At 35.1% G+C, this 14104-nt stretch overlaps 1 protein-coding gene across 4 annotated transcripts in view; it reads right to left on the bottom strand.

Annotated features, from left to right (window-relative positions):
• The window catches only part of USP47 (ubiquitin specific peptidase 47), a 59620-nt gene that overhangs the window by 44090 nt on the left and 1426 nt on the right, over window positions 1–14104 (bottom strand). For 3 of the 4 annotated variants that reach the window (XM_086748275.1, XM_086748273.1, XM_086748274.1), the window contains exon 2: window positions 1079–1138. The exons of the other annotated variant lie outside the window; for it this stretch is intronic. In XM_086748275.1, the coding sequence (XP_086604401.1) occupies window positions 1079–1138 (60 nt within the window). The remainder of the gene's footprint in view (window positions 1–1078; window positions 1139–14104) is intronic. 4 annotated transcript variants of the gene reach the window in all.

Raw genomic sequence — 14104 nt, 5'->3', positions numbered from 1 at the left:
TGCTCTGGGTGAAAGCCCACCCTTCCCTATAGAACAGTGCAGAGAGGTTAAGAGGCATTTGCTACTATTCATATACCTTCATCTAGGAAAATGTAAGTTAACACAGATTTAATGATTCCCACAGTAATTTCATATTGATCCTACAACTTTACCTGCTACTGCATACGAGCATGTCAGGAATACAAGCTCTCCATTGGAGATTCAATTCCTTGTCCTACTGCCTTTACATAACCAGCTCCTTAACTTCCATCCTCTCTGCAGAAGACACCTATAAATCCAACTCCTCCTACTCACACTTTCTTCACTACCTTTGACAGTGAATCAGTTGTGACTCATATTGGAGTTGCTACTGAAAATAATTAGACACACAGTATCTGAAGGATGGAAATTACATCAAGCAAACGAATTACAGAAGATTACAGAAGATTTGCTGGTTGTTCCATGTCAGACAAATCCTCTCTTCCTTGTTCACAAATACAATGCTGACAGACTGAATTGGTTTAACTCAGGGTTAGTACAGCAAAGGGTATTAAACCACCATTCACACTGCCACTGCTTCAAGTTGTCCACAGTAAACAGACAAAGCAAAAATAACCTCAGTCCAACTCTACTCATGACAAGCATTCACATACACCATTAGAACTATCAGACAACAAAGCAAACATCTTGTTTGTGGCTACTTTACTATTAAAATACTGTAAAAGGCAATACTGGCCAGTGATAGGCCTCTAAACTATTTTGACAGGCTGTTATCAAACTCAATCCACACAGAAAACACAAAACTTAATGCTAATCATTACATAATCTGATATATTATGAAAGCTACACAATTTTGTTTTTTAATTAAAAGCTACAGAGGGCCAAAACTCCACATACCGGTGTAAAAGCATAAACAAATACTGAATTTGAAGCTTCTACTGTTAAGACTGCGTTTAATATGTACACAGTCTTTGTATTCAAGAACATGCATAAAAAATTCATGCTCACGCTCATGTTAAGAAATAAACAAAAGCTACAGCATCATGCTGTTACTATATATCTTGGTTACAATTTTATCAAGTTGATTTCATCTGTCTACCTGTGAAAATTTCTTCTTCATTTCAGCAAAGATACTTTGTCTGCAACTCCAAAACATATCCTATAGCATATAAAAACAAAATTTAAAAGTCATAATCCCTTAAAACAGTAAATTGACATTTTTGGCATAAAGTCAGTTTTACAGTATAAGTAAAATATTACTACTACATTACAAACAGAATAACTTTAAGAAGAATAGCCTCCAAATATCGTAACAAGTTCCCTATGAACATGAGTGCATGCTATTTTAACATTTACATTACCATAGGAGCAGTGTTACATAAAATGTTAGCTGAGTTATAATACATGACAGACTACATTTTGTAAAGTAAAAAAAAAAAGTGAGTGTATAAGAAAATGTAAACAACAATTCTAGATATAAATTCATACTAACAAATTCCTTCACTATATTAAAAAAGCTCTCCAGACATCGGTAAACTTTTACATCAAATAGTTCAAGTGCAAGATTAGCATGTAACTCTGTAATTCCGTTTATTATTGCATTTATAAATTATGAAGCTACCCCATTTTGTACTAAACTGTTCCTTCACGCCTAAATTATATCCTGTAGGAAAGCTTTTATTAATATGAACCCATTTTGAAGTATGCAGCTGAAGGCAATAAAGAGATGAAGCTACTGACTTTTCTTATTCCTAACACACGTAAAGAAGGTCTGCTTTAGTACCTGTTGTACCATCAAAAAATATGCTTTACACTTTACCTGTACAAAACTCGGTTTTGACTACAGACAAACATCAAACTAATTAGTTTCTGAATCTGAAGCATTGCACTTTGTATTTTTCCAGAAAGGAAAAACAGGAAGTGAGAATGAAGATGTTAACATAACTGCTCTTTTCCAAATTTCTTCAACTGTGCTTTCAGTCAAGATTATCAAAACATAAAATACTGACATAATCTTTACTGATGTGCCTTATTTGCCCCACTAAATGACCTACAAAAATAGCCCAAATGAGACCACTGCATTTAACTTCTCAGCAGGATGACACATAAAGCAAGATTTCTTTCTCTGCATACAGAGTACTTAAGCTCCAGTTCTGAAGTTTTAATAATCCAAGATTAGTAAATGTATCTAGCAATTATTTTCCTTACTCCAGTTTCTTTTACCAGTTTCTAATTTCAGATTTGACAGAGGTTTTAAAAATAAAAAAAACAAAACAACCCAAACCAGAAAACAAATACCACCACAATTTAAATGTTTTGTTGCTTACTAGTTTTACTTGCTCTCAACTGGAAGTTATATACATCTTGCTAAAGTGACTGAAAGATGAACAGCGTCCTGGAAGCATAATTTTAAAAACTGCTAATTAATAATATTATTATAGTCATCACCTATATTGCTCCATGCTGAAGAATTAAGTCTTCCAATTTTCCTCCTAATCAGTGTCTCCAAAGAGCCCCTACTTTAGCCTGAACTCCCTCTCTCCAGAGTTAGGCAAGTTAGGTCCAGTATATACATGGGCATGTGTCATTTTCCAGTGTGCTATTTCACTTGGTGCATGCAATGTAGGGTGGAAGGGGAGGACAGGCATCACGTGAACTGGACAGAAATATCTACAGGTGGCTTATTTTGCTCTAAACAAATTCTGAATGGCAAAAGCAGATTTTCATTATTCTACATAACACATCAAATTTACAAAATATACTGTTTATATGATATTAAAAAATTTTAAAGTACCTAAGAGTCTACAGCTGCTCTGACAACACAAATCACAAAATCACACATTGACACATCTTTCAAATGCAGCATCTCCTACTTTTCAATTAAAGCATTCAATCCACCTCTCTATGAATAGACTTTATAATAGCCACTAGTACAATTCTACATTTCACAGAAAAGCTCCTTTCACTATGGAAATTTATGCTTTAAAGGACAATTAAGAGAACAAAGATTGTACTATACATAAAGGTGCCTACATTTTACCCTGATAAAAATGACTCTGGAATTCACCAAGCCAATTATTTATTACACCTCACAAAGTAGATTAGCATATTAACTACATAGTTCAAGGGTTTCAAACGAACATATACACGGTATTCACAGGTACACACAAAAATATCCTACTGTCTTTTCCTCAGAAGAGTTAAGAGTAGCTATGCAGGTAGCAAGCAAATATATTCTGTACTCATAAGAAGCCTTCAAAACTAGATGTTCCTATTTTGCCATACCATGACATAGTATGTATGTAGCTTAGCAAAATAAGTTGCAGACCCTCAACTGCATAAGCATATAAAAATGCAAATGCAGACCGCTACTTAAGGCCACAATTTAGGAAACCATCCTATGATTATTTTACCACAGAAGTCTTCTCAAGCTAATATTTTGGTCAATAAATATTTGTAATTATAATTTCAAATGTTAACTTTTTAGAAATATTGAAACACTGACACTATCATCCCAAGCCACTCCATCTTTTACATTAGTCCATTTCTAGAAAGGAGATGATGTTCCCAAACTTGCATGTAGAAGATTTCTGACTATGTATTAGACCAGACTTGGAAAAGACTCTTTATAATACAAAAATGCAATCAACACACAGGTCTAATGAGTGGACATTCCAGAGCACCACTCTACATAAACATTTACCCCGTGTACCTTTCTAAAAAATATTTCATCTTTTTTCACATGGAAGATCTGCATCTGTAAATTGCAGAGCATAAAGCATATTGTAGAACTGAAGTAATTCAAGCTGTAATTCTGTATATAGTAACAAAAGAAGCATTGTTATTCATGCCATCTGCAAGACTGAGACATTAGCTTTGACCATGTAGGTTCCATATTTGTTGAAAATAGAGGAACAACAAAAAAAAAAAATTAGTGTTACTAGATCTGTCAAAACAATATTCAAATGCAAAACTGTAGTGGTTTTAACACTGCATTTAGATGCAGCTTGCTATTTTTCAGCTTTGGATCACTGAGTTCATTAAAATTCTACAGCAGTATTTTACTAACCTTATGAGGACAAACGAATATAAACATATTTTATTTTTCAAATGACATAAGATTCTCCCAAGATCTGAACTCCTGCTTCAGTTCTTTTCTAACGTTACTTTCAGAGACTGAAAGTGAAACCTCAAGCTAAGCTCAAACTTCATGTAGATTCTACTCAACATTTCCAAATTCCAGTACTTCCAACAGGCAGAAATACTGACAGCGTGAATCAGTAAGTAAAATCACAGGTTTCAAGTCAAGAGTTCAAATAACAGATGTGTGAAGTTTGACTGGCAAGTAAAGTTAATGGCCTATCGAGACTTAAAATCACCGGTAGAGAAGTTCCTACATGTCCACACCCTATAAATAATTCTCACAAATCACTGCAATACAAAGAAGCAAGCGGCAATGGTAGACATCATGCCTACATTCACAAAATAACTTTGATGATTAAGCCTAAGACAGCAATTCTCAAACTTCATGTAGCTTCAGCATCTTAAGACTGCTATATGAAATGCACACAAGTGACTACTGTCTATCACATTACTGCTGGTCAAACATTGGGGTGTACATGTTTATGTTACTAATTCAGTGTGCATTTCCAGCAATTACAAGTATAAAGTGAAATTTGGTAGCTTCAGTCACAAAAAGTAGTCTGCACTTGTACCTTTCACTTCTAAAGTATCATCACTTAGAAATATTCAGACATTAATTACAGTTCAGCAGAACAGAAGTTCAGTTCAAGTCTCTTTCTCAGGGATGACAAATGGCGATCAAATCAGCTCCTTGACAAGTCACAACCATATTTCAAGAATTCCTTCACCTATTGCAAGAGGTCCAACCCACTAAACACCACATTAGATACCCACTGACAGCACTGCATTCTGCAAAACCTGCAGAAGCCAAAGACCTTTCAAACACACAGTGAGTAAGAACAGAATAATCATAAAGAGCTAGGTTACCACCTCAATTCTAAGAACTCCTCTTTACCCTATGCATTTTGAACTACGGACTTCAGAGAGTCCTTACAGCCCACAACTTCCTTCTTCCCCCAACCAGGGTAGTCACGCTCCATATTTTTTCCCAGGCCAACAAAGCTCGTTTTACAGATGTCAGCTTCTCTGATACAGCTAGGTGAGCAGGTCACTCCCCTGAGAAGCAAACAAGGGATGGTAAGAAGTGAAGCATTGAGTAGGTGGTCTCGGTTGCTTTGGACATTGCTGTAGTTACTCATCTACTGAAGAAAAGGGAAAACAAGACTCACATTTGGCTTTATTTTAGAGAAAAGCAGCAAATTCTTTTTGAAAGACAGCTTACCAGACTAATTCTGTCAGAGTATTATGAGCTATTACTCAACATAGGTGCCTCACTGCAGCCTAGTTTGATTTAAGGAGGGAACAGTGCACTTACAATTCTTTTCCAAATGTCTGAAACAAAAATGTACTTTACAAAGAAGTATTTTATAGTACACTTGTGGCAAACCGAATACACTTTTTTTAAACACTAATCCCAGGAGGTCTCAATAAACGGAATAATTCTGAGCTGTTAACTTGATATATCTTGTGTTGGAATGTTTCCTTAGGCAAAATAGTTCTGAACAACCTTTAGACACAACTATTTCATTTTGAATCTGATTGACTGGCTTTGTGGTATCAGGTTTGTGAGCACCCAAATAACTTACTTTATCCTCAGCTTCAAATTCTTCATTATATCTGGAGAGACTTCATGCAAAATCCAACAACTGTGCTTTGAAGCTAGTGAAATTAAACAGAGGTTTTCTGTCTCATTACTACTGAGGAAAAAAATACTTCACAACAGGCCTAAAATACCATTCACATTCAAAAATACACACCCTGATTTTCACCACTTCCCTAATTATTGAACCTTCTTCCCCGCCCCGCCCCCCACCCCCCCCCCCCCAGATGGGATATCAAGGATTCACAACACTTAGGGAAGTCCTTTCAGTCTATCCTCTTGACTAGGAACAAGACTGGAAAATAGAAAGGAATACTACCAAAAGTCTGTGTACTGGGCCAGGCTGGGATAGAGGTTACTTTCTTCATAGAAGCCTGTGAGGTGCTGTGGTTTAGATTTGTAACTGGAAAAATGCTGGTAATACAATAATGTTTTAGCTCGCACTGAACAGCATTTGAACAGCATCAAAGCCTTCTCTGATTCTTACTCTGCCCCCTCAGTGAATAGATTATGGGGTGCACAAGAATCTGGGAGGGGACATGACCACACAGGTGATCCAAACTAACCAAAGTTAACTAACAATGTTCCATGCCACATAACACCATGCTCAGTAATAAAACAGGAAAGAGGAGGTTTAGTTAGGTTCCATCTTTGCTTGGGCATTGGTCTACCTGTAGGACATGGTGAGTGACTGCCTTTGCATCCTTTGTTTTGTTTTGGTTTTGTTTTTTTTTTTTTTCCCCTCTATTCTTCCACTTCTCCTTCACTTATTAAACAATTTTATCTTGGCCTCCAAGTTTTCTTGCTTTTACTCTTCCTTTCCTCTTCCTATGTCCCACTAGGGACAGGAAGCAAGTGAGCAGCTGCATGCTGCTTAGCTGCCAACCAGGGCTAACACACAACAGGGTGATTTTAAAAAATAATCTTGACAGTGATATCATTATTGTTTTAATTCAGCATAACTGAAATGTGGCTGTCTTTTTTTGTTTGTGTTTTCATCCTCATTGCTCATCAACTTCTAATACCCATTCATCTCTGCCAGATCAAAGATTTCACACTTCTCCATCCCCACAATTACAGCTGGAGAGACTTCAAAGACAGTGCAAGGAAAGGAAAATTGACAAAATACTTTCAAAAATTGTCAATAGAGTAAAAATCAGAGATACTGAAACCATACTGGCTAGACCAACTATGTCGCCCATTACAAAGCTTGAACTCTGATTTCAATTTTGTGACCCCTCATCTATTTCAGCTCACACAAACTGCTTCACTGTTTCACTTAAACACATTTGCAGCATTATGTCTTTGGTTATACTGTTTCCCTCTACTTCAATCTATGGCATTTAGCTATGCTTTCCTCTCATTGTATACAACACCCTTTCAAAGAATGAAATTGATGCCTGAATGAGATACCTCAATAAGACCACTGTCACTAAAAAAGTAATTATGATACCCTTATACAATAATATGAACATATACATTCATTTTGGAAACTCAACATTAAGACTTGGATGAATTTATAGTGCACTAAAAACACTTCACACCTACACAGCAGCCTAAAAACTTCAAACACAGCAATGCTTCAGTCATACAAGCAGTTAAAGCTTGAATAGCTGCAACTGCTGCCAGAAGCAGTAGTCTTGCTCCCACCTGCTTACCTCCACCCTCACAACGTCCCCTTTCTTGTGCTGATACAAATGGTCTTGCAAGCTATGTGTTGAGCAGGCTCAGGTAGCTAATCCTTCTTAAAATTAATAATTTCTGGTCATTTTTTCAGTGGCTTAGCTCTAACCTGAGTCAGCCCTCTAGCTTCTCAACAGAATTCTTTACTCTCCTGGAAAAGGACTGAGTCATATAGCAGCACCAGCAGAGGAGAAGGAGCAGTACCATTTTAAATGCATGTATTATGTGTAGTAGTAATTAAAATTACTAAATACCAACACCAGCTGGATGTACTGCAACTTTCTTTGGTATGCTGAAAGTTTGAAATTACACCCTCCATCCTTAGGTAAAAGTCTCTGTAAATGTCAGTGCTGCTCACAGGATAAGAGGAGTAACAACTCCTCCTATCTTGAACGGCCTAGAAGAGCAAAAACTGTCATTACTGTGGCAATCCTACTGCTTTCGCCCTCACTCTATCTTCCAGCCTGCTGTAGATACAGGATAACTGTTCGAGATCATGAGGAAGGCTGGGGCCATACTGAGACTAAGGACCCTGGCTAAGTGAATGCCAAGAATGCTTTCCTCTGGTGGATGACCTGATGCAGAAAGTAAGAGAAGAGGTATAAAATAAAATTCTGTAGCAGGGCCTCTGTGATCTTGTTCCTTTTGGAAAAAGGGTACATGTTTTACCCTCTTCTCTGCCTCATGTAGATTAGGGATTCATTTGTTGTTTTAAAAGATCACCTCCTGAGAAATGCTTCTCCAGCAATAAAATTTTAATTAAAAAAAAATTAAGAAAAGCTTTTGCCACCTCACTGAAACAGAGTTGCATGCCAGCTGCTGTCACTCCTGTGAAATGTATATGGATAAATTATTTTTATAATACATAACCACTTCAAAGTCTAAGACTTCAAATTTTCTAAACATGTCCAAAAATAACACTATGCCTCAGAAATAAGGAGCATGTTACACGGCTAGTGTTTACCTTTGAAAGTTTGTCCCTACTATTGTGGATTACTGGGTCAATTGTAAAAAGCACTTATAAAAGAATAGAGGATAACCAGAAAAAAGTTGCTATAGGGTCAGAGATAAGTACATGTATCCAGAGTGTTCAAAAGACTATAGAAAAGCATGGGAGGCACATGTCTGAGGACAGCTGAACTAGATATCAAACCATTTACTTTTCAGTTTTAGAGAGGCTATTTTCCATCCAAGTTACGTATTTTAAATTACTTTAAATATATCTTACTTAAGAATGTTTTGAAGAACCAGTCTTCTTACACTTTTCTCCTAATGGTCTTTTAAATATGGTAAATTAAGATGATTCAAGATTAATTACTTCCCTTAAAAATCAAACGTAGCAACTGTCAATAGCAAAAGAGTACAAGTATTTCCGGGTCACGCCTACAGATCACACAAGAACTCTAACAAAGTTTCCTGTTATTAAATTATGGAAATTAAGGGGTAACAAAGAATATATCCACAGTAATAACAGATTGAGTGTTAAAATTTAAACAGTTTTCTCTCAGCCACTGGACATTTTGAGTATTCCACTCTCTTATTCTCAAAGGCTATAATTTCAAATGATCATATTTTCTTTCATCCTATGACCCGAAATTGTTTAATTTCCAAGGGTTTTTGCAACCTAAAATAATTGTGTGTACTAAATCTAAACAAAGTTCTCTGTATTTGCAAACTGCCAGCCTCTATACATTCATTACAATACAGACTTTATATTCACATCTGAAACAGTCTCAACTTTATACAGCTTCCTTTTGTTTGTATCTTCTCTCCACCTTCTTAATCATCATGCTCCTTGTTTCTCCTTAAAAAAAAAAAAACAAACAAAACAAAACAAACCTGAAAAAAAGGAGATGCAAGACCATCACAAGATACTTACTGCACTTTTTTATATTAACCTATAATCACACAATTTGTTTCCTATTCAGTTGCAGAAACAGTGGATGTGCTTTCTCACTTTCCCTCTATTCCTTCAAGTAAGGAAGTACTGTGAACTAAAGTATCCTTGTTCTCACAACCTCAAAGATTAAACTGAATCAAGTTATTTTTACCAATTTTACCTCTTGATTTTTAGAACACTGCCAACACATTCTTTCTAGAAATTATTTCACCTGCCAATGCTGTGCCAGGCCATTCGTTCAGTGCAAGCTGATCACGTATCAAACATTGCAAAAAACAAAGAAAACACTTCACAATGGCTGAAACTGTGATCAAGTTGGTTATCATTTTATCAGAAATTAAAAAAAAATAAATTTAAAACTTACTAGTACTTTTAATTACCAGTTCTTTAACTACTAGTGATATTGTTTTGAGAATATTTTGTTCAGGAAAAATAACAAAATGCTAAATAGGCAGCTCACATGAAGGTATACTATATTAACTCTCAAAGGGATATAGTCTAAAGTATCAGCTTTAAGTGTTCACAAAAAGAATCAAAAACTTTTTCAAAATTAAGAAAAAGGCTGAGTATGTATACGTAAATTCAATCACTCAATTTTCTAGAGACGTAACTTTCACACTTAGTTTCTTACATAAAACAAATATAACAGAAAGAGTGGAGCCATGACTGGATGTACTATCATCTGTACATAGTTTAGTGCATTACTCTAGCAATTGTAACATACTGGGGAAAAGGTTTAAAATAATACCTCCCCCTCCCTGGCTGCAAATTTAATTCTGACAGGATTAAAACATGTAAGTCAAAGGTAACACAAAGTCAAGGTGCTGGTCTATTTCAGTAAGTCTCTAGAAGTTTTAAGCTTATATTAATATCATACATTCTATCAGCAAAGGAAGTTGGATAATAATGATTTTCATCAGTATTTGTGTGGTAGAATGAGTAATATTTTAAAACTATGATGCAAGGCTGCATTGATCTAAATCCACAGGTACTTAGGTTTTAAAAATAACAAAACAGAATTAGTGGACTTTATCTATTTAAAAATGGCAACAAAGCAAGCACTGGAAACTTTGTTGTATACTAAAATTCTGAGCTCAAGAAAAACACTATAGAATGTAACATTGACAGATCTTTAAAGTATTCTCTGCCTCTAGATAACTACTTCACAGCTTACGGAAAAGTTCATTACCAGTTCGAGAAGCAGTGTGTAGCTGCACAAAAAAAAAATTAAGGATTATACTTATACTACTGTACTGATTTGATTTAGAAATTTTAATCACCAGTGATCCACAAAACACTAGAGAAAACAGCATTTTTTGTTTGTGTGGTGTTTAAAGTACATTATAGAAGAAAAAAAAAAAGTGATATGTTATTTAGTTGTCATATTATTCTACTGAGTAATAACTTCAGCAGCATTTAAAGACTGAGATTACAGTACCAAGTACTAGCTAAGAGGTAGTTGGTGTCTTTTAGGCAAAAGCTCTTCATCAGATGATCAAGGTGCTATTAGATGATTATTCTCAACATCTTTCTTATACTACAGATGAAATACTCTGATGTATATAATAACAGGAACTAACTTGTGACTGAGAAGCTCAGTGGCTGAACTAAGCAGAGAAAGATCTTGCATTCTACTCTCATGCCTTATTGAAATTAAACTACTACCTGAATATCATTCAGAAATTGTCTGTTCACAAGGAACAAATTATTTGGTGAAATTCTGTGTGGATATTCTGTTTCCTAAATTTGATTTCCAGAATATCTGCTAATCAATGAAATTGTCAGAATTCTGTATTTGTCACAACCATGTTTTACAATGGAGCACAAGATACGGAAAGCAGAAAAAACCGATAAATTACACAAGCTGTAACTGCTTGTAGAATCTCTTAACACACAGGAATTAACAAGGACATCATCAGCATTGAAAAGAACAGCATCCCTTTACTAAACAGAATTGCAAAATATCTTAATCAGATTTCTGCTCTTCTAATGAAGACGTTAGAGCAATACCCATCAAGAAATGGAATTTATTTGTTCAATGCAGAAGACTAAAATGGATTCAATTAGTGCAGGGATTAAAAGACTCACACTAGTTAGCTGAGAAATAACTCACACTAACTTCTTCGATTTAATGGCAGTAAGTACAAAGCATATATATACTTATTCTGACAGGTATACTTTGGATAGTTCATGCTGGATCATGTTAAGAAAATATCTGCACAGCATTTATTTAATTAGTAGCACAGACACTTCAAAAACCTCATAGCAAAACATTCTTTATATTCTAATCAATTCTTCCTATATTCTGACCGATTCTTTCTACATTCTGATCAATTTTGTGCAATATTCACTAAGTTATGACACATCTTGATTTTCAAGAAAAGTCTTAATGAAGTTCACTTACATTACCAGTAAACATAAACATGTAACTTTCTCATCAACTGTGCTGATTAGAATATTTTAGTATTTTCTATTTGTGATAGATTTGCCCAAAATAAGTTAAGTCTACTTTCCCTCTAAGAAACACTGAAAGCCATAGAAGTATTTTCTTATTTACATTATTATCCTTCTTACATTATTCCCTCTCCCTTCCCAGGGTTACTGTTTTACTAGATAACAGTGAGAAAAACTGACATCTAACAACAAAGTAATTTTTAAAGAACATGCTTAGCATCTACTACCAGGGTACAGCTATGTCCGGTATATTACTAAACACTTTTGTCTTCTTTTATATCCAATAAAACTCAAACTGAATTACTTATCTTTCAGATCAAGAGAAAATGAATTGAGAACTGGAAGGAAAAGGAACATAGACCAGTTCACACTAAACCCCAGACCTAGTGAACAGGGATTCTCATTGCCCCCACTGTAAGGAATTACTGGTCACACAGTTACGTGTACAGTTAGGAAAGCATTAGGCAGTGGTAGGGATGGAAGAATGAATTTACTAAATGCCTCTATAAATTGTGCAAAAAATCTAAACATAAAAGGAGATATCAACATCGGGTAAGTAGAAACTGCTTTAATTCACCTGTTCCAAATGAAAAAGAACTTCATGCCAAAGTTATGAGCAAGAGAAAATAACAAGGCCCTGGTCACCTGTACTTCAGAGATGCAGCCGAACCTATGTAACACTCAAAAGAAAAATTTTCATAAGAGACTAATAAAAGATATACTAAGCGCAGCAGTGAAACTACTAGTATTTTGTATCCATGAAAACATGCTATTACTCTTTACAAAAGCTAACAAAAAAATCCATGCAATATACTTTAAAAACAGCAATCTGAGCTCCTATTACTATACACAGATACATACAAAACCACAAAATGAAGACTTATGAACAACCTAATACCTATCTTTCCATTCTTAAAACACAGAGGCTGTTAATGTTATAGATACCCAGTACACTATCTACCACGGTATCACATAAGCTTGTAGACAAGATCCAAAATCCTTTTCCCATTCACTCCTTTAGGTGATTAGTCATTCCCCAGATCAGCCTAAAGCAAACAATGCTACATTTCTTCTTGGTCTTTTATACATTTCATTTGGAATGCAAATGAAAAATACAGTTGTGTACTCATCAACAGACATTGCTTCACATCCCAGTTTAATCTTTGAAACAGCAGAAGACAGTGAGCTATACAAGCGATACCACTCAGCCCACTGGGAAGGGACAAAAAACACAAACTGTAATCCTTTATCCATCCCTAAAGGGCAGAACTGAAACTCCAAACAATCTGCTTTGCCTTCAGCTGCTGATAGTGGCATAATAGGAATATTTAGAAGGCTGTTCAGAACTCAAAGACTTGTAGAATTCTGTTCACCCATAATTCAGTGTTCTCTGCAATGAGACTATTAATGAATCTCAGAAGGACTTAATGTGAATGCCATAGCATAACATCTGTTAAACTTCCTATCACTGAAATAAAAATTATATACTGAAAAACATTGGAAAAGTTGAAGATAAACTTCTATTACAAGATATATAGATATAACCAGATGGGCTTAACACAAAGAGTTAATGTGTTTTCCTCCTCAATTTGATTATTCTTTTATGCTGTTCAGTTTCATTTACTAACAAAATGCACAGGGGCACAATAAAGAACCTGAGAAGACTTTCTGAGAAAAAGCAACTCACACTAGCATTATCAATGTACAAAGTTTATAGATTTCACAGTGTGTTTAAGATATCCTACCTATAACATGTATTCATCTTCCTTTACCCATACTTCTCCTCCCTAGCGATAAAAGTGCATTCAAAATCCTAGTCCAGTGAGTCAGTTAAAAATACACATCTGAATCATACGTATATTCTAAATACAACTTTAAAGCCAACAGGGATACTATTAATACATATAACTAAAGAAACAGCCTCAGCTAGCTGCTTTTATTAATCATCTTGTCTGTTCCAGTTAGCTACAACTAATGCCACAAGGTTTCTCCTGCCAGTCTCCTTTATCTTTATGTTTGTTTTTAAAATGAAATATTTAAGTATACTATCTTCTATCCCTCATCTCATATTTTTATAGGTTTTTTTTTTTAAGCAAATATTTAAGCACACTAGCTACTACACTCCACCCTTTGAAGTTTCTGGAGATTTCTCTTTCCTGTAGAAATACATAACAGTCCTTTAAACCTTAGGATTTTAAGAAGGCAAACAAGAGGTAAAGTTACCTTTGTCCTACATACATCCTGTACAGTTTTATGTTCAAAAATTTATTTCTAAAATTCAGTATTGTTATTTGTTTCACAGTTCTGCTCAAGGATATCATTTATGGATCAGCACATTTTGCTAA

The sequence above is a fragment of the Chlamydotis macqueenii genome, chromosome 5, assembly GCF_036417535.1.
Source record: "Chlamydotis macqueenii isolate bChlMac1 chromosome 5, bChlMac1.mat, whole genome shotgun sequence".
NCBI lineage: Eukaryota > Metazoa > Chordata > Aves > Otidiformes > Otididae > Chlamydotis > Chlamydotis macqueenii.
This window is presented reverse-complemented; position numbering and strand designations above follow the sequence as displayed.